At 42.9% G+C, this 21,275-nt stretch overlaps 11 protein-coding genes across 11 annotated transcripts; 6 read left to right on the top strand and 5 right to left on the bottom strand.

Moving 5' to 3' along the window:
- Positions 1 to 5: 5 nt before the first annotated feature.
- On the top strand, positions 6 to 2,740 carry SJAG_03495 (DNA polymerase alpha-associated DNA helicase A). Its single transcript, XM_002174603.2, has 5 exons — positions 6 to 225; positions 274 to 571; positions 621 to 2,070; positions 2,113 to 2,275; positions 2,369 to 2,740. Exons 2-5 carry the CDS (start codon positions 363 to 365, stop codon positions 2,512 to 2,514), a joined length of 1,968 nt encoding a protein of 655 aa, XP_002174639.1. The 5' UTR covers positions 6 to 225; positions 274 to 362; the 3' UTR covers positions 2,515 to 2,740.
- A 309-nt stretch (positions 2,741 to 3,049) lies between these two features.
- SJAG_03494 (glutamate-cysteine ligase regulatory subunit) lies at positions 3,050 to 5,144 on the top strand. The gene is made up of 5 exons (XM_002174602.2): positions 3,050 to 3,274; positions 3,370 to 3,511; positions 3,613 to 3,851; positions 3,923 to 4,269; positions 4,321 to 5,144. Exons 1-5 carry the CDS (start codon positions 3,176 to 3,178, stop codon positions 4,346 to 4,348), a joined length of 855 nt encoding a protein of 284 aa, XP_002174638.1. The 5' UTR covers positions 3,050 to 3,175; the 3' UTR covers positions 4,349 to 5,144.
- On the bottom strand, positions 3,177 to 5,493 carry SJAG_03493 (peroxin Pex28/29). The gene has a single exon (XM_002174601.2). The coding sequence runs from the start codon at positions 5,343 to 5,345 to the stop codon at positions 4,554 to 4,556; it is 792 nt and encodes a 263-aa protein (XP_002174637.1). The 5' UTR covers positions 5,346 to 5,493; the 3' UTR covers positions 3,177 to 4,553.
- A 157-nt stretch (positions 5,494 to 5,650) lies between these two features.
- On the bottom strand, positions 5,651 to 7,126 carry SJAG_03492 (NADP-dependent L-serine/L-allo-threonine dehydrogenase ydfG). The gene has a single exon (XM_002174600.2). It carries the CDS (start codon positions 6,881 to 6,883, stop codon positions 6,098 to 6,100), a length of 786 nt encoding a protein of 261 aa, XP_002174636.1. The 5' UTR covers positions 6,884 to 7,126; the 3' UTR covers positions 5,651 to 6,097.
- Positions 7,127 to 7,796: 670 nt separating this feature from the next.
- SJAG_03491 (integral inner nuclear membrane protein Ima1) lies at positions 7,797 to 9,680 on the top strand. Its single transcript, XM_002174599.2, has one exon. The coding sequence runs from the start codon at positions 7,930 to 7,932 to the stop codon at positions 9,553 to 9,555; it is 1,626 nt and encodes a 541-aa protein (XP_002174635.1). The 5' UTR covers positions 7,797 to 7,929; the 3' UTR covers positions 9,556 to 9,680.
- Positions 9,681 to 9,771: 91 nt separating this feature from the next.
- Positions 9,772 to 11,386, top strand: SJAG_03490 (ubiquinol-cytochrome-c reductase complex subunit 6). Its single transcript, XM_002174598.2, has one exon. The coding sequence runs from the start codon at positions 10,014 to 10,016 to the stop codon at positions 10,401 to 10,403; it is 390 nt and encodes a 129-aa protein (XP_002174634.1). The 5' UTR covers positions 9,772 to 10,013; the 3' UTR covers positions 10,404 to 11,386.
- Positions 11,153 to 15,340, bottom strand: SJAG_03488 (diacylglycerol binding protein). The gene has a single exon (XM_002174596.2). It carries the CDS (start codon positions 15,166 to 15,168, stop codon positions 12,250 to 12,252), a length of 2,919 nt encoding a protein of 972 aa, XP_002174632.1. The 5' UTR covers positions 15,169 to 15,340; the 3' UTR covers positions 11,153 to 12,249.
- Positions 11,324 to 15,009, top strand: SJAG_03489 (fungal protein). The gene is made up of 2 exons (XM_002174597.2): positions 11,324 to 14,171; positions 14,223 to 15,009. The coding sequence occupies exon 1, from the start codon at positions 11,469 to 11,471 to the stop codon at positions 12,150 to 12,152; it is 684 nt and encodes a 227-aa protein (XP_002174633.1). The 5' UTR covers positions 11,324 to 11,468; the 3' UTR covers positions 12,153 to 14,171; positions 14,223 to 15,009.
- Positions 15,274 to 19,564, bottom strand: SJAG_03486 (CAMKK/ELM protein kinase Ssp1). Its single transcript, XM_002174594.2, has one exon. The coding sequence runs from the start codon at positions 19,272 to 19,274 to the stop codon at positions 16,986 to 16,988; it is 2,289 nt and encodes a 762-aa protein (XP_002174630.2). The 5' UTR covers positions 19,275 to 19,564; the 3' UTR covers positions 15,274 to 16,985.
- SJAG_03487 (histone lysine methyltransferase Set7) lies at positions 15,522 to 16,537 on the top strand (the record flags this gene model as incomplete). Its single annotated transcript, XM_002174595.2, has 2 exons — positions 15,522 to 15,557; positions 15,678 to 16,537. 2 exons carry the CDS (start codon positions 15,522 to 15,524, stop codon positions 16,080 to 16,082), a joined length of 441 nt encoding a protein of 146 aa, XP_002174631.1. The 3' UTR covers positions 16,083 to 16,537.
- A 210-nt stretch (positions 19,565 to 19,774) lies between the features above and the next one.
- Positions 19,775 to 21,179, bottom strand: SJAG_03485 (chorismate synthase). The gene has a single exon (XM_002174593.2). The coding sequence runs from the start codon at positions 21,041 to 21,043 to the stop codon at positions 19,877 to 19,879; it is 1,167 nt and encodes a 388-aa protein (XP_002174629.1). The 5' UTR covers positions 21,044 to 21,179; the 3' UTR covers positions 19,775 to 19,876.
- Between the last annotated feature and the right edge of the window lie 96 nt (positions 21,180 to 21,275).

Here is a 21,275-nt window from a genome sequence, read left to right as displayed (position 1 = left end):
TTCACCGCGACTTGGTCGTGGATGAAGGAAAAAAAGCTAACTGATGGTGGTAGTAACCACTTTGCCGTAGGCACCACCATGCTCAGATTTGGTGTAGTGTTTTGGAGGAGAGGAAATAATTGAGTACAGTATGAAGCAACGCAATTTATGAAATAGCAGAGGTTTTTTTGGAATCGTAGGATACTTCCTCTCGAACGATCAATTTGTAGAGGTGTAATCATCAAGGTAATATAGCCGATTGATCAAGTCTAAAATAGTTAACGATATTTCAAGTCAAAAGAAAGAGAGCTATCAAATACCGAAAGTTTCTAAAAAGCAATTCTGGTTGACTTGGTCCCTATACTGCTACTCTATAAACTTAAATGTCTTCAATTGTAGAACAAGATGGTCAGAAGCAGCTTGACAACTATGTCAAACAACAGCTGCGGTTTATTGAAGATTCAGAAAAACAAGAACTTGAAGAAGTCGAACAACGAGTCAAGACGCTTTCTCCCGGGACATTACAAAACAATGGACTAGCTTTATTGAACATGAGAATTGCTTCGGGTCGTACTGGTCTTGGCGGAAAAATGTTTGATTGATAAAAACTTTAGGGCTTAAGCTAATAATTAACTGAATAGGATTTTGGAGCTCGAAAGAGATGCGGGTTTTTGCAGCATTCCAGCACTTCCAGCTCATTCTTTTGGTACGGGTGATGTAGTTCGGATTCAAGAATCTGGTGCATCTAAAAGTCTGAATTCCGCAGACTCTTCGATTTCTTGGGACGCAGTAGTCGTTCGAGTGCGTGAGAACACTATTAGTCTTGCCTTGGAAAATGACGATAAAATTCCTGACGGTCGAAAGCGACTATGGATTTTCAAGCTGGCGAACAGAGTCACCTTTGAGAAAATGAGATCCTGTATTCAGCAGCTTTCTAAGATATCCCTAGAATCGAGCACTCCTTTGGTTTCTGTTCTTTTAGGAATGCGTAAATCAACGCTTGCAAGCGAAGAACTCGCCTTAACGTATTATAACACAGACCTCAATGAGAGTCAGAAAAAAGCAGTTTCATTTGCAGTCTCTGCACCCGAACTCGCGCTAATCCATGGCCCTCCTGGAACGGGAAAGACGCATACACTTGTGGAGGTTGTTCGACAGTTTGCAAAGTTAGGACAGCGTGTCCTCGTTTGCGGTCCCTCAAACTTGTCAGTAGACAATCTCGTAGAGCGATTGGCTCCGTGTGGTATACCAATGGTGCGACTCGGTCACCCAGCTCGGTTGCTGCCGGGAGTCGTCAATTACTCTTTAGCCTACTTAAGCCGTACGGGAAACGCCGGTGAAGTTTTGCGTGCTATCAGTCAGGACGCTGATGCGTTGCATGCAAAGATATCAAAAACAAAAAGCGGAAGGGAGAAACGTGAGATTTACAAGTCCATTCGCGCGCTTAACAAGGACTATAAAAAATACGAAGACAAAGTCGTTCGTGACATTATCGCAAGAAGTCAAGTAGTGTTTGCAACGTTGCATGGAGCTGGCTCAAAACTTTTATCTCACAAACAGTTTGATGTAGTAATTATTGATGAAGCCTCGCAAGCTCTTGAAGCGCAGTGTTGGATTCCGTTGTTACAAACAAAAAAGGCTATTTTGGCGGGTGATCACCATCAGCTACCTCCAAATGTTCGCACAAAAGGAAGATATGTTTCGTTGTTTGAGAGTCTTCTTTCACGCTACGGTCCGCGAGTAAAGCGGTTTCTGAACGTGCAATATCGCATGCATGAAGTAATTAGTGCATTTTCGTCCAAGTCTTTTTATGAGGGACAACTGAAGCCCGATTCTTCAGTGAAAGATCGTTTGCTGAAAGACTTGTCCGGTGTCGAAGATACCGACTTGACAAATGATGCGCTCTATTTTTACGACACGATGCATGAATATTTTGAGGATGAGAATTCCGTGTCAGAAAAATCTGTTCTTCTGCAAATGAGCAAAAGCAATCAGTGGGAAGCAAAAATTGTTTGTAACCACGCAGCTTCCCTTGTTGACGCAGGCCTGAATCCTTCTGAAATTGCTATCATCACACCCTACAATGCCCAGGTACGAAAGTTAATTTTCTTCGGTACTAACTCATGCACTTAGGCTACACTTCTCCGTAATCTGTTGCATGAACGCAATTTGGCCATTGAAGTTGGTAGCATTGATTCGGTGCAAGGACGTGAGAAAGAGGCGATTATCTTTTCTCTGGTTCGCAGTAACGATGAAAGAGAAATTGGTTTTATGTCTGAAAAACGTAGATTGAATGGTATGTTTCAGAGCGACCGATATGCTTCGCTTCTCTTGATGAGTTGGCTGAAGGCTATGAAAGAGCTATACTGTCTGGTACTAACTGGTTTAGTTGCTATTACGAGAGCGAAACGGCATCTGTGTGTTGTCGGCGATGCTATGACTGTGAGGAACGGAAGTGACTTTCTCAAATCGTGGATTGACTATATGGAAGAAAATGCCATTGTACTGGCGCCGACTGAGGATGATCTGAAATAGACATGATGATACTCTGGGAATACTATTGTGATGATCTTACGAAAACAGTATAAATGTCATCAAAAAAAGGTAGATACATCAAATGCAACGAGTGCAGTAAGTTCGAAATATGTCACTTGTTACTAATAATACTACTGTTACTACTGTTACCACATCCATGTATTTCTACTATTACTACCATTACTACTACTACCATTACTATTACTACCATTACTATTACTACCATTACTACTACTACCATTACTACTACTACCATTACTACTACTACCGCTGCTGATACTACATCCACTAAACCATTCCTCCCACTCTCCACCGTTCCCCGCTTGTTTCCGCCATCCTTGTCGGCACTTCCTTCTCCCTCGCTACCCTTGTTACCGAGCATCATGGAACAACGCTATTCCCGATAGCGTCGTAGGGGTGTTACAGTCAGCATAGTTAGCTTAATAGCTATCAATCTTATCGCAGCTTCCAAGTTCGCGGAAGATGATGAAAGACGACGGTCAAGTAACGAACGATTGGCTCATCATTAGTCATCCTCGCTGCTGAGGTAGCAAATATCAAGAAGCTTAGATTGCTCATTGCTTCCTCTTAATTATCCTTCAAGACGCTTACGCGTTTCTACCAACTGCAATTCACCTCAGATAGCACTACAACATTCTAAATGGGCTGTTCGAAGCATGTCATTCTGTGTACTGGAGACGTTACGAAGGAGCTAAGAAGTGGAATTTGGAATGCTACTTATAAAAAATCCAATTTGGAGGTACGAAGCAAGAACGTGAACAATTGCGTCTCATTGGGGTGAAAAGCGACTTTGGTTGGAGGTTTTTTTTGAGTTTGCAGTTCTGACAGAATTAGTTGGTGAAATCGCTGGCCAGTGCAAGATTGACTGCCAGAAACGATGTTTTGGACGTTCCTGTTGAAGGATTGACAGTGTTTGCACCTGAAAACGAAGCGTTTACAACACCTAAGGATCTTTCAGACTCCTATGAAGTTTACGGTAAGAGAAGGGAGGAATGAATGAATGGAAACAGCAGCACAATGTTGTATCGTGGCCTTTATTCTACGCGTTTTTGGGACTGTTCTTCTAACAAAAGTTAGTGAAACTTTTCTTTCTGGATGACGGAAAGATTGACTTGAATGAACGCAAAAAAACAATTGATGAGGTCTTTGAAGCTCTTAAAGCAGTGTTAAAAATCGATCATGTGACGACTCTGATTGCTTCATTCCCTCACATTTCATTCACACATGACAGTGTCTGTGTCTCTCATGACAAAACATACGCGAGTTTCAAGGAAGTGTCTCCTGAGGAGCGTCAGTCTTGGGTTGATACTTGGAAGGTATGTGAAGTCCGACAAACTCTAAACAGCTATTTGCTTTTGTTGCGGTCTTTTGCTCACACATGACTTAGTTGTTGGAGGAAAAGGTGAAGGCGAAAAAGGTGGACGAGCTGAGTGTGAGTGAGTTTGGAGTGCAAGAATTGCAGTACCTCCTTCCTCGTGTCTCTATACGCCCTGCTTCCACGCAGGTGAATGTTGGCAGCATGGTGAAGTTGCCCCGCGAACTCGTGGAGTATGCAGAAGCTGAACACATTAAGCTATTCATCCATGCAGACTGCTCTTGTTTATTGAACAGTGATGAGATTACATCGTTCGTGCAGAGCGCATGTCCAACAGACGAAAAGAGGCCCGTTCACGCCAAGTGGGTTTGTCGTTACACCGTGTTGTCTAAGACAACCTCAGTTATAGATCAGAAGGGGTGAGTGTTTTGTCTGAGGAACTGTCTCTCATTATGCTAACTAATTGACAGATACTTTGTTTCCGGTGAAACTGAGTAAATATTTGAAAGAAATTCTTAATACGAGCAGTGAACGGTTGCTGGTGATTAAAAGCTCATATACGGGAGTGAAAATCTGTTTTGCATAACGCTCAATTCCATACACCCAAGACCACCTCGCCATCTCCCCTGTTCAGGCGGTATTATGTCTATTGTGCCCAAAACCTTGCTACCATCTACAAAAAAATATCGTACATTACTCGCCCTCACTTGGACGCTGTCGGACTCCACCGAATATGACGGCAGTACTGATCAGGAGGCACAAACTTCCACCGGCTGTTGGGAGCCCAGTTATAATTCGTGGGAGGTAGTACTAAGTCTAGTGAGGTTACCCGCTCAGTTCGTTCATTATCGTCTGGTGAGTTTGTAAAATAACATGGTTCGTTGCTCGAACCCAACGAATGACTCCAAACAATTGCGGTCTCGTTTCGCAACTGGAAGCCCTGCATAGCAGATTGCCGTACACGGAGATCACGACCAAAGTACTTTCGAACAGCAGGATGCAGTGCGAGTAGGGAAACCCATATTAGGAGAGGCAAGTACCGGTCTATTGTAATTCTCAAAGACGCAAGCAGGAACACTGAGCAAACACCAGCAAAGACGATTGATGAAATTATCTTTGGAGAAACATAATGACACCAGTTCTCTCGAAAAGCGACCATCTTGTCGTATATGTCGCAATACAGGGTCATGGAATTCTGCAAATCCCGGAGATTGCTGGTGAAGTCACGTTTCAGATTATTTGGCATCATAGTAATAACACATACGAACAAAATAAGACCAATAGTCAGCGGATATAATGAGAATAGTGTGAGTGTCAAGCCCAGACAAATCGACTTTCCTGGATCCGCCCACGTTGCTGCTTGAACAATTTCATCGCGGATGATAAAGACGAACGCAATACGCGTAGCAAATCGTATAGAACTCTGTGAAAGGATAAATGGTGAAAGTTCACTATTTGGTGTGGTATGAAGAAGAGAGGTAGCCTGTTTCTTCATATGTATAACTAGAAGACGATAACAACCAGCGTAGTTCTAATCGAAAGCGTCGAGCTCGTTGACTCATTTACACAAGTCGAAACGAACTTGGATTATTTGAACTAGGGAAATGACGTAATGGTGGTGGAGAATGGTTAGTGAGGTATGAAAGGTGGAAGGAGTGAGGAGGAGGGGCACTGTAGCTGCGACTCGTTTAGATAAGTTTAAAAAATTTATTCGTGAAGGAGAAGCAGCGAGATGAGGGCAATCTCTGTTTAAGACACACTTTTGTTATCCCGATTTACGGGTATGCAGCCTTGATATTTGACGTACACACTAGGTCGAGCTAGCTTTTTTGTTTGTTTATTTGTTTTTCTGTTGTTAAAGTGCACGGGAGTACTGACTTTAAACACTATGTTATATGTCGTATCTTAGATAACCTTAAGCTAAAATGCGAAAGGTTTGTGCTAAATGCATTCGCATTCATCACGATGAATGGTTAATAGAAGCTTTAAGCCGTTAATTCATACGAAACCGAATTATAACGGCCGACACAGGAGCCGTCCATATATTACACATGGAGTAAAATAATCTTCATAACTGGGATTCCCCATTGGCAGTTTGGCGAACACCCTGAGAGCTTGTCGCTTTGAAACAAACCTACCACAGTACGATAGAGAAATATTCCCTTAAAATTGGCTGTAGTACTGCTGGGACCTAATCGCTGGTCTTTTTTGTTGCGCGTCATAAATCATCTATTTCTATTGCATGCACTACTCCGTTTTGCGGTAAAGAGCCGTGGTACTGGCTTGACAGGAAGGAACAATTGATGCTTCTGCAAGAACAACGTTTTCTCTGCGGGTAATGCCGAAAACGATAAGTTCACCAACGTCTTGTCCTGTCAAAGGATCGCAACCTTCGTAAAGTTTATCAGCAAAGGCCTTGTCGCCATGTACACGAACTGTGTTGAACTCGGTCAAAACCATTCCAGGGTCAATTTCCAAGACACGAATGCGGGTATCAATGGTTTCCCGTCGTACAGCAGAGGTGAACATGCTTACAGCTGCCTTGGTACAGCAGTAGACAGAGCCACGGGGATAACACTCTTGGCTGCCAATGCTGCTAACGTTGACGATGTCTCCGCGACCACCGTTTTTGTAAAAGATGCGGATAACGGCCTTGGTCATTGCAATGAGACCGACAACATTTGTGTTAACCATCGTCATAGTCTCTTGCATGTCCAAATCACGAACGAAGTTTATACCCAAAGCAAGACCAGCATTGTTGATCAAGACATCAATGTTAGCAAACTCTTCAGGAAGAGAAGCAATTGTGGACTCTACTTCTTTAACATTCGACACATCGAGCTTCAGAGGAAGAACCTTGACGCCTTCATATTTTGACTCCAATTCAGCCTTCAGTTCCTCAAGCACAGCGACGCGACGAGCGGTTAAAATCAACTTTGCTTTGCCTGTCTTGGCAATTTCAATGGCAGTAGCCTTACCAATGCCGGCGGATGCACCGGTAATCAAAATAGTCTTTCCGTCCAATTTGCTCATCGTGACGAGTTTGTTGTAAGCTACCAAAAAGAATTATCAGCAATTAAAAAAAAAGAAAAAAAAGGTGACACTTGAGAAACAGTGATGAGATATTTACATAGTGTGTGTTTTAATATTGTTTATATAGTCTTATCCCGGCAGAATAATTGATGTTATTACCGAAGTCAGGGCAAATTTTACCTATTAGTAAGCCGGTTCAATGGCTAACCTGCTTATTCAGCAAATGCCGTGATGATTTAAATGCGTTTTTACTTTGTAAACCAACAATTAGATACAGCTAAAATGTCTAAGTAATCGCTAAACGAAAACCTATGTGATTTCAATACATAAATTTTTAAATTACATTTTTATAACAATTTATTCATAACGATGTATTCAACATGAAGCGAAAGTCCATAATTGAATATAAAGGCTCATGGAATTTGCTGTCCTGCGAAGCTTGTAAAGAACTGTTTTAACCAATAGTCAATTTAAATGAAATATACAGATGCCAAATTGTGATTGTTTTCAATTTTAATTACATAGTAATATGTTACGGGAGGGCAGGGTTTGAATTAGCACCATTCAGATTTGACGTAAATGATTAGGAGTATAGCAGTAGAACCTGTACTAACATTATAATGTGAATCTCGTATAGCTTTTCTAACAAAAATTCATAAACACCGTAAACGAAATTACGCACAACGATGCTCGTAAAAAAAAACAATTTTTTTCTGTCTGCTGTCATTTCCTTCGTTGCTGCAAAGAAGCAAAAACCGAATAAATTGTCTAATAAATGAGCCAGAAAAACCAATGTTAGTAACAAGATAAATAATGTATTAAAAAGTACCAGAGAGAAAGGGAAATCGTTTATTACTCTAGCAAGCAAATTTTAGCATATTATTCATCACTTAGTTCTCCTCTCAGCTCTTGTTTTGTTTTTCCCTATTCTAGTCCGACAGGCGCATTCCACCCCTCCACAGCTTTTTGACAGAATTCTTCCAATTTGAGTATTATTGAGAAAAGTTCTAGTGTATCCATGTAAAACCATTCATTATCTGTTCTGAATGAAGTCCTCAGGCATATTGTTTCGTTTTACAGATGTAATGAAGCGTACATCCCATACACGAGTTCAGTTACGATGCTTCTATTGTAATAAGAAGGCAAAAATCAATGCTGTTCTCCCCGTACGAGAATGGACATGTCCCCTTTGTGAAGCAACAAATCGTCTTGATGAAAATGGGGAAATTGTGGATTACGTTCCTCCTCTTACCTCTGAATTAAATGAAACGGATCCAGGAAATGACAACGAAACCAAGACAAATGAAATAAACTCTCCATTTTGTTGGAAATGCCAAAGAAATCAGCAACTGTATATCCAAGCTATGGCATCGTACCTCCCTGAATCTTCTCATCCAGACTACGCTGCGTATGAGGCTGCATTTCCTCAGTATAAGGAGTCGCTGCTTCGTCGATTCCCTATCGTCTGTAAAAAATGTGAAAAGCCTGTTGAAGAACAAATTGCGAAAAATAACTATCGAGCGAAATACCAAACTCTTGGTTATTGGCTTAAGACCTCAAAAAACTTGCTTCAAAAAGAGCCACTGAGAACTACCTCGATTGCTGCTAAGACATTGTGGATGGCTCGTGGTTGTGGTTTCGTCCTATTTCACATCTATCTTTTCTGTTGGTTTTATTCGCATTCGTTTTTCCCATTATACCTAGGCCTTTCACCTGCCTCTCGTTTCCCGAAACTCTTTTGTTCAGCTACAATCAGAAAAACTGTCTTGTTTAGCATTTTCCTTGTTTTTTGGAACCCATTCTGGCTCAAGTGCCAACGTGATCCCTCATTAAAACTGGTTGGCCAAGCTCAGTATATCTGTTGCCAGTTTTTTGTGTATGTCTTTCGGTTGGTATTGCTATATGGGTGTTTTTATGAAGATGGATCCCCTCGTTTCCCATTACCAGAAAACGCAATACCATCTTTATACACTCTAACCCTTGTTCTCAACTTCCTCTTCCTTTTACTATGTATGTCATGTTTAAAACTGCAATCACCTCCAACAATTCGTCTGTCAGAAAAGAGCAGCAGTGGCTCGTCTCTTAAAACGGCCAAAACGCAGACGGTACCGAAATCTTCATCGAAAACGTCTGAATCCGTGCTTCTTAGTGATGCACTTCCTTCTGTCGAAATGTCTCCCATGGAATCACTCGTACACCAAATGGCAACAGTTGTACCAGCGCCTGCCCAGGAAATGCTTGATACCGCGCCGGGGAAAACCCATGCTCACGAAACATCTCTTATCACGTCTGAGGCAAAATCACGGCCAGTGAATCCATTTCATCCGAATAAAGACATTGACATGCCTGACTACAAGAATAAGCAACGCCAACCAGATCTTCGGGAACTTAACGAGGTTGAGAAAATGTTTGCAGCATCTTTAGATTTCTCAAATGATCCTGTCGAGGTGAAGCAAGTGAAACGAGTGCTTCACTACAAACAACTTCAGCACTCCAAATGGACTTATCTTGTGTTGCTGACAAGCTTTGTCGTTCCATTAACCCTGCAATTCACATATTCCACCTGGTATCGTTCCTTGTATCTGAGATTGCTGTTCTTCTGTCCTTTACTTTTATTTGTCGTTCTTTCTCTCATGCAGCTGTTGCGTTTCTGTATTAGGAAAATGACTTGAACATATGCAAACAAAGCTTCTTTATCTATTTCTAACACATACTCATAATATGAATACTACAGTCTCTCGTTTCTACTTTATGTAACATTGTACATTTTTATTTTTTATTTTTTATTTTTTATTTTTTATTTTTTATTTTTTATTTTTTATTTTTTATTTTTTATTTTTATTTTTAATTCTGTTTGAACTTTGTATTATTTACTCAAGGTCTTTTGCTTTTATTTAAAACGCTGCTTGTCTGTTCACGTCGCATGGCGATTATGACGTTTGGGAGGAGCACAATTGCAATTGTATTTGTGACGCAATTAGCTGTAGCTCTACCAGTACAATGTCAGCAAAAATACACTCAGCGTTTATTCTACCAAACACAGAAGAATCGTGTTAAAGACGTTCTTTGGTTTTGTTTTGTTTACCGCAGCAATCAAATTCAGCCGTATAGTTAGTCAATTTATTTCCCAATGTTAAGGCCCTTCTCATTGGCAAATTGGATTCTCAAGCATCCAACACTTGCCCGGTTCTTGAATCCCATTGCTAAAATGTATGCAAACTTATCTGGCTACAAGAAGTTTGGACTTCGATATGACGATTTATTGATGGAAGAAAACGATGAAATGGAAAAAGCGCTGAAAAGATTGAACAAGAAAGAGGCCTATGACCGGATATATAGGCTCCGTAGAGCTGTTCAATGTGATATCACGAGCAGCATTCTACCAAAATCGGAATGGACCAAAGATTCGGAAGATGTACCATATGTTTCTCCACTATTGGATGAGGTTTTGCGAGAAAAGAAGGAACGCGAGGCCTTTGATGCTCTCTACGTGAGAAAACCTGGTGGAAATATAATGTAATTGGAACCTTATTTATATGTGTTTGATATACAATGATCATTCCCTTGCCCACTTTCTAAATTAGCGGTATGCATACTTGAGCTATTTTTTTTTCTACACGACGAGTGTCTATTTAAATTAACTCTCTAATGGACAGTTCGTTCATGTTCTAAGTTGTTCCTGCGACTTCTGATTTCAACGGACTTAATTTTACTATCATCATCATTATATGAACGAAAATCCAAGGGGTTTACGCAAGGTATCAGTACGATTGTTTTACGATGAAGATTGAAAAAAAAGTGATGCGTAAACATTCTATATTTTTAATGAGACAAGCATTCCTCTAGCAACACTTTCTTTCAGAAAGATTGTTCAACTCCCGCTTAAGAGTGACTCTTTGTAATTCAATTGAATCAAAGCTACCTTGACAGGCTTTGTCATTGTGTTAACTGATTTTCCGTACCTAGTGTAGGACCGAAGAATTGCATTACCAGTCTCATTGCTGAGATTATAGGGGGTTTATGTCAACATACTAACTCTACATGTTATTCGCTTTTCGTTAAATTGTGCTCTAAAAAGTATTAGTTGATATAGAGAACAACGTTTTTGAACCGAAAAACCTGGATTGAACTTTCAAATACAAAAGAATCCAACGACTATCAGCAGTTCTGCATCTTAGTACTGCAGCAACTGCTCTTCAGCACTAGATTTACCTAGCCGAAACTCTATTTCACCAAACACTGTAGTTACAAAAATTAATTATTTTTAACTACAAAACAAAACAATTAAACGAATGACTCCTATAAATTCATGCTACGAGGAGTGATGAAGAAGGTGCTTCAATCTATTGCTCTTTAACTACTTGGTCCTTTCCCTACATCTCTTCGTACGGTTTAGAATGTTAGACCCCCACATTCCGAACCCCCACAAACTCAACACCAAAAACTCACCACCAAGAAAGCCACACATACATAGTCTTTAGGACGAGACGGTACTAAGGAAGGACTCGGGGCTTTCAATATATAGGTCTTCGTAGTTAATACTGAAGCACACAACATTTCGGTCTGTTAATTTTCCGTTTCAGTGATGCACAAAATAAACCATAAAAGTCAAGAAGACAAGTCAAAGTACAGATCAGTGTTTTTTGACTATATCCGTATTGTCAAAGGTATTGTGTGGGACAAGGAAAATGAGCGCTCCCGTTACGACTTGTGGCGTCGTTTTGTTAAGCGCTGGAATGATAAGCGCATGGATGAAACTTGGTACAAGCATCCCTCCCTCAAACGCTCCCGAAATGTTGTTTTAGGACCAGCAAGACCCACACTGGATGATTTATACAAACAAGAAGAAGTTAAAAGTCGTCAACATGAAGAGCAAACGGTGGAACGGAAAACACAATTTGCTCGACGAAAGCGAGAAGAGACCGAGCTTCTAGACGAAATTGCTCCACGGGAACCGTCCGGCAGTAAACAAGCAAGCTTACAAAAGAAGAGACTGAAAAGTTATGCGAACAAAGTTTACCGCGATGAAGCGGAAGACGACCTAAATGTTGATGAAAAAAGTTTAATGGGGTCTGAAGAAACTATCCAAGAACGCATCGAACGACAAAGAATGCGACAACAGGGATTTGAGCAAAAACGTAAAATAGCCGATCTTGAAAAAATTGAGCAATTCCAAAAACGGTTACATGAAAAAGAGTTAAAGGAACAAGAAACTATAGAACATTTAAGGAAGCTTGCCCAGGAACGGTTTCAAAAACACACCACCTAATATCGTGATTACTCTTTCATATTAGCGTTACCATGTTATCTCATTGATTAGTTTATTAATCGTTCAGAACAAAAAAAAGGAACATTAAGAGATACAATCACTCACCAAAATTATCTTTACCATAAATCTCTTTGCTTGACAGGACACCAGCATTTTCATCAAGATATTTCGAAGGTGCCGTGGGAGTCTGAAGCTTGTGAATGAATGCGTGCTTAAGCGTAGAGTTTGACAGGAACGGTGTAGACTTCCCAAACATGATAGGTCTTCCTCTGTTCCTTTCAATCTGAAGGAACTCGTCAAACATTTTGATGTCTGGCTGTGAGGCTGTTTGTTGACATCTTGCGTTCATGAATTCATTCAACGCTTGCGTTTGTGCAAGACCGAATATCCAGTTACCATACTGCTTCCGTAATTTTTTTACGAATTTGTTCTGATTAAAGAAAATTCCACCTTGAATCAAAAGTTTAGGACCTTGCTTCTTCGTGGTTTTTGTCAAGAAACCTCTGTAATTCATGAGCACTCGAGTAAAAACACGCAAAAATGCAGCCTCCACCCGCTGCTGATCAAAACACGCTGGCAGACATGGAAGCACAACGTAATCCAAAAGCTCGGGTTTCACAGAAACACCGCACGATTTACAACGAAGGAAAACACCTTCCAAAATCTCTCCAGTAATTGAGCACGCAACAACATCCGGTACATTTGCACTGCCAGAATTTATTGGCAAAAATGCGTGACCTTCATGATACAGCTCTGCTGCCATTTCTGCGTCCTGCTTGGCTTGTTGCCCTGCTAATGCGTACGTGTTTAATGACATAAAGTCGGACTTGTCGGGATAAGAGCTTAGAGTAGATGCGTAGTAGGGATAAGCAGACATGGCAGAAACAGAGCGGCGGTAACGCATAGCTGATGAAGGACGAACCTCGAGAGACTGGTGAGGTGTCGCGCGTGACAAATCTTCCATGGATGGATACTCACGCACAGATGATAACGGTGTTCTTCTAATATTGAGGGAGAATCTCGGCTGTGACGGTGTAAGGTACTGTTTGTCTAAAGTTTTCGGGGGAGCAAAGGCGTTTAAAACAGGCCGGATAGGTTTGCTTTTGCATGACTTTAACGAAGAAGAATGCAGGCTTAATAGTTCAGGCACTAAGAATCGGGACGGTCTGCGTGAATGGGAAGAAGGATGCAGTGGTACAATGTGTGAAGGGTAAGACTTTTTGACATACTCCGGAACACCATACGGTACTCGAAAGTCATGATGCATAGGGACGGAAAATCGCAGGGAAGAAGCCAGTTTTGTTCTAATTAGCGGAGGAAGCCGTTCTAGGTGACCGTCAACACGCACGTTGTTAGAGTCTAAGTCACAAATCACAAGAGTGGTAGTTTCATCTGCACACAAAGCTTGTAAATGATTACAAGGTGCCTCTACTCCGATGATGTATGAACACGGTGCCTCGAGACACGAAAACAACCTTCGTGGCAACACCGGAATTAACAGCCCTTGCCATGTCAAAGGATATATAAGCTGACAAAGAGTACGAATAACGTAGCCCAGGGCAGCTGCAGTTTTTGAAACAAAAACAATTTTGCATTCCATCAGGGCAGCCTCAAACAAAGTGATAATGTTTTCAGCGCTGAGCGAACGGAATAGAGGATACATATCGATAGCATCCCAATTCTCAATCTCATTTGAAGGAGCCCGCGATGCAAACAGCTGAAGAGGTCCGCAAGTAACAGCGAACTTTTGGAGGCCTTGAGGAGGGACGGGTACTTGTTCACAAAGATTGCTGATGTGTGCTGGGATGGATAGAGCTTTAAGTCTCTCCATCAACATTGAAGACACAAACTCCAGATTGTCAAGCTGCATGCTACTGCATGTAACCTTCAGCCAATCCCGATAAAACGGTTCAAATTGAGGATACCGACTTAGGATTCCATAGGCCTGAGGGGCCCAAATACCCGTAGCATTTGTTAAGCCATGAACACTACTGGGGATGCCGTGACGAACAGGTTTTAGTAAGTCTGTGTATACAGAAATACGTTCTTCACACTGGCTAACTTCTTCAGATAAATATTGCTGATATCGCTGATCTTTGAGTGAACACTTGGACATGCGAATAAGGAGCTTGGACAATCTCGAACGTTCTGTTATGAGTTTTGTAGAAAAACTTTGTGCGAGCTCACGTTCCTCAACGGGTACATGCGTCTTGCGCCAAGTTTCACACTCTGCCTCAAACAACTTATACAATGAGTTGGATATGGGTATCCATGTGACAAGACACATACCAAAAAGACGAGTGCCATCTTGGTCTGTCAACATAAATGAATGATATGTGGACTCCGGACGAGTATCCGATTGTTGTATTTCGATATCGCTGGGGAAAGCAAACATGGGCAAAAAGTTTGGGAAGTTGCAGCGAATAGCAAAGTTAGTTTTCGCCTGACTCTTAGGGTATTTGAAAAGAAGGGATGGTGGGTATTTTCGTTTAAAAGGATGAACATGATCTGGGTATACGAGGGGTTCTGGATATGCAACATAAGCTTCATAGGCATCCAAGTTTGTATGCACGGTGCCAATGCTGACTCGTTTGTTTCGTTTATGTGACAACGAAGCGTCTCCAAGAGCAATTGAAGTGCCGCTGAAGCTTTTTCGGCTAAGAGTATGGGAGAGAAGGGTTTCGGAGTTGTTTAATTGATCCAAACTGCCGCCCGGGCTGAATGGTGGCCCATCGACAGATTGTCTACGAACACTTCTGGTTGTGTTTCGGCGTAACAGAAGTACATTCTTTCGTTCTTCCAGCACATCATCGTCGCCATCAGTGACATTCTCGTCTAACGATGCAGACGATGTCGTCGGGTTGGCACTACTCGGCTCTGTATCCTCCGATAGTTGCTCATTAACCGTCGAATGATTATCTGTAGCTGTTCGGCCTTCATCATTAACGACCTTCTCTTTGGAAAGAAGACGCTTTGATAATCCTGCGAGAAAAAAGTAATCTGTTATACCTTCCATTCCATTTATCAGTATTGTCTATTGACAATGGCTCTGTCAATAGCTGCTACTACCATAACTCCTTCAAGCAAAATTCCAGCTGCAGGAAAATACTGCACAGTGTCTTCGGCGTTCGTCCAGTAAATCCTATAGCGTTGTCTGTTTGGAGTTTTGCTTCACTGCAATGGTCAAAACACAGGTTCGGGCTGTTTGCGGGCTCAACCTTGTGACAGCAAATCCTGGTGTTGTGTTTCTACCCCACTCTTCATGTTAGTGGGATACTAATGGGGGCTTTAGTGGGATGTTATTCCACTAGGAAACGACTAAAAGTTACATTTGTAGCTCTTTCTGAGAATTCTTCGGTATCCAAACAAATGGATGTCATCCCAGTGCTAAGGAATGCGTTAGAGGTACGTCACGGTAGTTAGTTCACATGTATAGGGCCTGATTATATTATTATAAGATGTATTACCAGAAATTGAAAATACGGGCTCCAAACTATCGTCGACTAACCCTTGATTACAAAACAGGTTCGTATCGTTCCCGGAAAAGGTCGCGGCGTGTTTACACTTGCAAAAATACCATGTCAGCAATGTATCGAAATAAGTCCGGTTATCGTATTTAGCGAAGATGAATACGCAAAACACGGTCAATACACCGTTCTAAATGAATTTACGTACTTTTGGAAAGGAAAAAACCAAGCTCTCGCACTGGGATTGGGAAGCTTATTTAATCATTCACGCAATCCCAATGTTTGCTGGATAAAAGACGAGGATGCCCAGGTTATTCGATACTACACAATTCGCGACATTCAATCTGATGAGGAGCTATGTATTTCTTATGGTAATCACGTTTGGTTTGAAGAAGTCGACGAGCATGTCAATTCATCCGAACCTGAAGACGATGAGAACTTTCTGCTAGCAATCGAAAACTAAAAAGATGCAAAAAATAAAGGAAAGGCGAAAAATAGACAGTGTGATCTTTTACACAGTAATAATAAAAAGAACGAGCGAATGTGATGTGAGAGAATGTAAAGGCTATTACAAACGAGTATAACAACGAAATGGAAGATGTTTTCCATGGACACAGCAAATGCTTGAACTCCCACAGGTGACAAAATGATCAGTAAACTTAATGTTCGGATTCATTAATTGCTTTTTCTTTTTTTTTTAAAAAAATGACCCACAGGAATACCATCAAACACACTTAGTTTATCTTCGTCAAGAGAGCCAAGCATGTAAATAAGAGCCCTGGCATTCCGCGGTAAGCAAATGCACATTAATACGGCACATGACTTTAAAAATCCTTTCCAAGAACAAACTAGAGAGATAAATATCGTTAAAAGAGAGTGATGCTTGTGTTTTTCATTTTTAGGATTCTTTTATTCAAAAAGGGGAGTCAGCGGAGTCAGCAAGCCGGAAATACAGTCAAGAGGGAAGAAACAGGATTAGTAGTAACAACAGCGATACAATAATATCCAGAAAGGGAAGACATGGAATCTCATGTGTATGCCATTGTTGATGCGCGTGGAGATACCCAAGATAAAAGTCATAAAAAGAAGAGAAACAGAACGTGATTGTAAAAGAATGTGAAAGTTTTCGAAAACAAGATATCGACGAGTGAAGGAAAGATTAAAACATACAAGCGTCTTCGCAGAGAGACAAAACCCAGTGTATTCACAGAGGAACAAACTAGAGTGAGTGCAGCTTAGGAATAAGCAATCTCAAAGCAACAGGTCGTATGCGTGAGAAGAAAATGAAGGAAACACTGTATGCTGCGGAATCACACATGAGACGTTATGAAAAAGGGACGATGAAGTAACATCATTCTGGGAGAGTTTAGTACGTTGGAGCGTCAAGCGAAGAAGGCGACGGCACTTGGGAAGGTGAAGGGGTAACGGAGTTGGATGTCTGTTGCTCAACAACGGGCGCTTTAGTCTCGTTATGTTTAGGTGTAAAAACAAGCGCATCTGCCGAGTCAAGTCCATTTTGGTCAGATGTCTCGGAAGGATAAGCATAATTGTGTAGGACGGGCGACGATTGCATGCGAGACGTGTCAATCCATAAGACACTGTCATCATTAGCCGAATCTGTTTGATTGTTTTCATCGTACAAGGAAAAGTTGCACGAATCGCCTTCCTCGTCCCAGCTGCTATCGTCGTCGTCGTCATCATCATCACAGTAAAAGTCGTAACTGTATGAGCGCTGGTCAAAATGAGCGGTGGGCGGGGTGTTAGAAAAAGCGTTAGGCATTCGAGCCGCACCGCCCAAAGACATATCGCTAAAATGGGAAGTAAGTTCAGAGGTAACATCATGTGCATCGGATGCTTGGTTAGCCCGTGTCGGCTCTTTGGCGCTATGAGAACGGAACACAGCATCGCCGGCAGGGACGCGATTGTCGCTTTGATTTGGAGTAACGGTTTGCGTCAAACTCTTGCGAGTGAAATGAAACAACTTGCCGAGTTTACGACGAATGCGCTCCACGATGCTGATGGCGGAGGCAACATCTTTTGATGACACTTTTACGCGGTCCAGTGCCTTCGGATCCGTTGAATCCACCCATGTTTTGGGATCTTTAAGGCGGCGCAAAGTCCACGAATGCCTTTTTGCCTCTGCCAAGGTAATACGGTCCTTGGGATCTTTTGCGAGTAGACGACTCAACAAATCCCGGCCATCATCACCAATATCAGGCTCTGCTGGAATTTCGAGCTCCTGATTAACAATCCGGTCAAACAGCTCAAACTCCACGTCTGCCTCGAAGGGGCAGCGGCCAAACAGCAAGCAGTACAACGTAGCGCCCAATGCCCAGACATCAATCGCTTCGGTAATCTTGGGTCTCGGACGATCAATGTCTGTCCAGCACAGCTCTGGAGCAAAAAAGGCAGGAGTGCCAACGGTTTTCGCCAGTTCGACATCGCTATCCTCGCTCATGCCTTGACTAGCGATAAACGAGACACCAAAATCAGAAATCTTGACACAATGAACAGAGTTTAATAGAAGATTGGCGGGCTTAATGTCCCGATGAATAATGCCTTGGTAATGCAAGTACTCCAAACCGAGAACGACGTCCCGGAATGCCTTTCGCGCTTCATCAACAGAAAGTACAGGCTCACCAAAACTCGTCCACTGCAACTCACCGCCGCTCATGTACTCCAATACAAGGTACACCTTCGTCGACGCCGGATCATCAATCACCTCGCGTAAACGAACAACATTCGGATGCTTGCACTTTTTCAGAATAGCAATTTCACGGTGCACTTTATCCCGCTGGCTCGACGAGTGTAAATGACCTAATTTGGGCCGAGGCTCAATTTTTTCAATGATTTTGATGGCAACATGCTCGCCAGTTTCCACGTCGCGTCCGAGTTTCACTTTTCCGTGCATACCACGACCAATTTCACGAAGTATTTCGTAATGGTTAATAACTTTGCGACCAGATTGCTTGTCGAAACGCTTGCGAATCTTCTTCGTTTCCTTCACCTCGCCCCATTCCTGAAGACGTTTCCATTGAAGCTGCACTTCGTCAAAGTTGTCGTTGTAAGAATCCACGTCGTCGACACCAGGCTGGAATGTCCATGAGTGTGTCAAGGTGGAGAGACCACGATGAGAATGCAGTGCATTCGCGGACGCCGGCGTTCCGCCAAAGCTGTAGTTACGCTTTCTCGGAAAGTCAGCCGTCGAATGCAGAGCACTCGCATTATGAGGAAGAGAGCTCCGAGAGCGGTGTCCGAGAGAATCCTGAGACCGCCAAGCCGCAGCAGAAACAGGTGTCCTGATGTCTTTACCAATGACGTTAAGATAACCGTTACTTTTGTTGCTACTCACACCGCCGCTGCCGCTGCCGTCGCCGTAAATTCCGGTTCCGTGACGACCTTCCGTCACTGAAGACAAACACTGATGGTGTTCAGTGCACTGTAAAGGACAACCTTCTCGAATATCCTCAAACCCTCCGTCACGGACAAGACCCCCCCGAACACCACTGTCAATAGACCGGCCCGACACTCTTCTGGAATAAGGTGACGAAGTTCGTCTCTCGGAATCGTGGTCAATTTCGGCAGCTTCGTGTTGTGTCACAGAGTTCGTTAAACTTGATGCTGTTGGATGATTCAGTACCATTTGAGAAGCCATTTCCAGTTATAAGCACCCGAAAAAAGCTTTCAGGGTTCTCAGATACCCAAACCTTCGAAATAGCTTTTGGTGTTAAATGTTACAGTATTCACCAATCCGCCAACGCAGTTGTTTCCCAGTCGTTTGCTGAAACTAAGAGCAATTTAGTTGAAAAAACAGGAAGAAGAAGGGAAAAAGGAGCTGTCCCAGTCGGTAAAGGTCTCTGTTTAAAGTCCGGAACGATGCTCAAGAAAACCGTCCAAGTACGGTGGATGTGGTCGTTTTAGATGTTTGCAATTGGCAAAACTGTTTGCCAGGAAGGTGTGATGATGGGTGGAGTGATGTGGGGGAGACGGTGGGGGAATGTGAGAAAAGTGGGAGAGTGTGGAGGGAAAAGTGGAAGGAAAAGTGGGATGAAATGAATTGCAGCAATGGTAGGAAATGGTCCGTTCATGGGCACTCTCATAAATGCGTGAAGGCTCTTTCAGAGTCATTACAGACCCCAGCTCTACGACTCGTGACTCTGTGTTCTCTCCAACCGGTCCCTCTGTTCCTCTGTTTTCTTGTCAAAAAAATCTCTATTATGATTCAGTATTCGCGCTCTTCTAACTCCCTAACCTCCCTTACTGTGCAGTTGGCAAAAGACTGCGAGCAGTAGCACGGCTCTGTTGAATCATAGTGGCATCCATGATAACAAGAGCAGCCATAGCCTCGACAATGGGAATGGCACGAGGAACAACGCAAGGGTCATGACGACCCTTGGCAGCCAAAACACCGTCAGTGCCGTCATAACGACTGGTGGGCTGCTCCTTGCCGATGGTCGCGGGAGACTTGAAACCGACGGTGAAGTAAATGTTCTCACCGTTGGAAATACCACCCTGGACACCACCACTGTTGTTGGTCTTAGTACCGAGCTTTCCGTTCGGCTTGCGATAGAAGGAGTCGTTGTGCTTGGAACCAGGCACCTTGCATCCTTCAACACCGGAACCGATCTCGAAAGACTTGGTGGCAGGAATGCTCAACATAGCATGGGCCAGTTTAGCCTCAAGCTTGTCGAAACAAGGCTCACCGAGACCGATGGGCACGTTGCGAATGACACAAGTGACCGTGCCACCGATGGAGTCGTGATTGTCACGGGCACGAGCGATACGGTCGGCCATCTTCTGAGACACGGAAGGGTCTGGACAGCGAACTGTCGTAGCATCGACTTGCTCGCGGGTAACGTTTTGCAAGAACTCAAGCACCTCGGCGGTGATGGGGGACTCGGGGTCCTCCACATCGGCACAGGCATGCTTCAAGGGCATCGAAATGTTGCCCACGCTGGAAACAAAAGCCACGATTTCCACACCGTAAGCCTCCAGCAAATACTTTTCAGCAATGGCACCAGCGGCAACACGGCCAATGGTCTCACGAGCACTGGAACGGCCGCCACCAGAAGAGGCCTTCACACCGTACTTCTCCAAGTACGTGTAATCGGCGTGAGAAGGACGAGGAAAGTTGTCCATGTCCGAATAGTCATGGGGACGTTGGTCCAAGTTTTGGACGAGCATTCCAATAGGCGTACCGAGTGTAACACCAAATTCGGTGCCACTTTGGATTTGAACCTTGTCCTTTTCATTACGAGGGGTCGTCAAATTCGACTGACCGGGACGACGACGAGAAAGCTGCACTTGAACATCTGCTTCAGTAAGCTGCAAACCGGGAGGGCAGCCCTCGACGATACAGCCAACACTCTTACAATGCGACTCACCGTACGTAGAGACACGGAAGAGGGTACCAAACGACGACATTTTTTTTCGGTGGTGGGAGCTATGGGGAAAGCTTTAAAAGAAGGGTACTAGGGTGGTGGTAGTGGTAGCGGTAGCAAGTGGAGACACAAAACAAACGCACAGAACCTGATTGGCGAGAGAAGAAGTGAGAGTGAAGACTTAAAAACCGATATGCGGAGCACGGGTTTTTAGAGAACGCGTGTCGCAATTGTTCTGTTCTGTTGAAAAAAACTAATTGGATCTTAATATACTT

This window comes from Schizosaccharomyces japonicus (assembly GCF_000149845.2).
Source record: "Schizosaccharomyces japonicus yFS275 unplaced genomic scaffold supercont5.2, whole genome shotgun sequence".
Lineage (NCBI taxonomy): Eukaryota > Fungi > Ascomycota > Schizosaccharomycetes > Schizosaccharomycetales > Schizosaccharomycetaceae > Schizosaccharomyces > Schizosaccharomyces japonicus.
Note: the sequence above shows the minus strand (reverse complement) of the source record. Positions and strands in the feature narration are given on the sequence as shown.

Excerpts from the sequence above, each read along its gene's own strand:
- SJAG_03495 (XM_002174603.2), top strand. The coding sequence starts at position 363 with ATGTCTTCAATTGTAGAACAAGATGGTCAGAAGCAGCTTGACAACTAT. Across the intron at positions 572-620 it reads ACTGGTCTTGGCGGAAAAAT|GATTTTGGAGCTCGAAAGAG; the intron begins GTTTGATTGATA and ends TTAACTGAATAG. Across the intron at positions 2,276-2,368 it reads TGAAAAACGTAGATTGAATG|TTGCTATTACGAGAGCGAAA; the intron begins GTATGTTTCAGA and ends TAACTGGTTTAG.
- SJAG_03494 (XM_002174602.2), top strand. The coding sequence starts at position 3,176 with ATGGGCTGTTCGAAGCATGTCATTCTGTGTACTGGAGACGTTACGAAG. Across the intron at positions 3,275-3,369 it reads ATAAAAAATCCAATTTGGAG|TTGGTGAAATCGCTGGCCAG; the intron begins GTACGAAGCAAG and ends TGACAGAATTAG. Across the intron at positions 4,270-4,320 it reads TCAGTTATAGATCAGAAGGG|ATACTTTGTTTCCGGTGAAA; the intron begins GTGAGTGTTTTG and ends ACTAATTGACAG.
- SJAG_03493 (XM_002174601.2), bottom strand. The coding sequence starts at position 5,345 with ATGAAGAAACAGGCTACCTCTCTTCTTCATACCACACCAAATAGTGAA.
- SJAG_03492 (XM_002174600.2), bottom strand. The coding sequence starts at position 6,883 with ATGAGCAAATTGGACGGAAAGACTATTTTGATTACCGGTGCATCCGCC.
- SJAG_03491 (XM_002174599.2), top strand. The coding sequence starts at position 7,930 with ATGAAGTCCTCAGGCATATTGTTTCGTTTTACAGATGTAATGAAGCGT.
- SJAG_03490 (XM_002174598.2), top strand. The coding sequence starts at position 10,014 with ATGTTAAGGCCCTTCTCATTGGCAAATTGGATTCTCAAGCATCCAACA.
- SJAG_03489 (XM_002174597.2), top strand. The coding sequence starts at position 11,469 with ATGCACAAAATAAACCATAAAAGTCAAGAAGACAAGTCAAAGTACAGA.
- SJAG_03488 (XM_002174596.2), bottom strand. The coding sequence starts at position 15,168 with ATGGAAGGTATAACAGATTACTTTTTTCTCGCAGGATTATCAAAGCGT.
- SJAG_03486 (XM_002174594.2), bottom strand. The coding sequence starts at position 19,274 with ATGGCTTCTCAAATGGTACTGAATCATCCAACAGCATCAAGTTTAACG.
- SJAG_03485 (XM_002174593.2), bottom strand. The coding sequence starts at position 21,043 with ATGTCGTCGTTTGGTACCCTCTTCCGTGTCTCTACGTACGGTGAGTCG.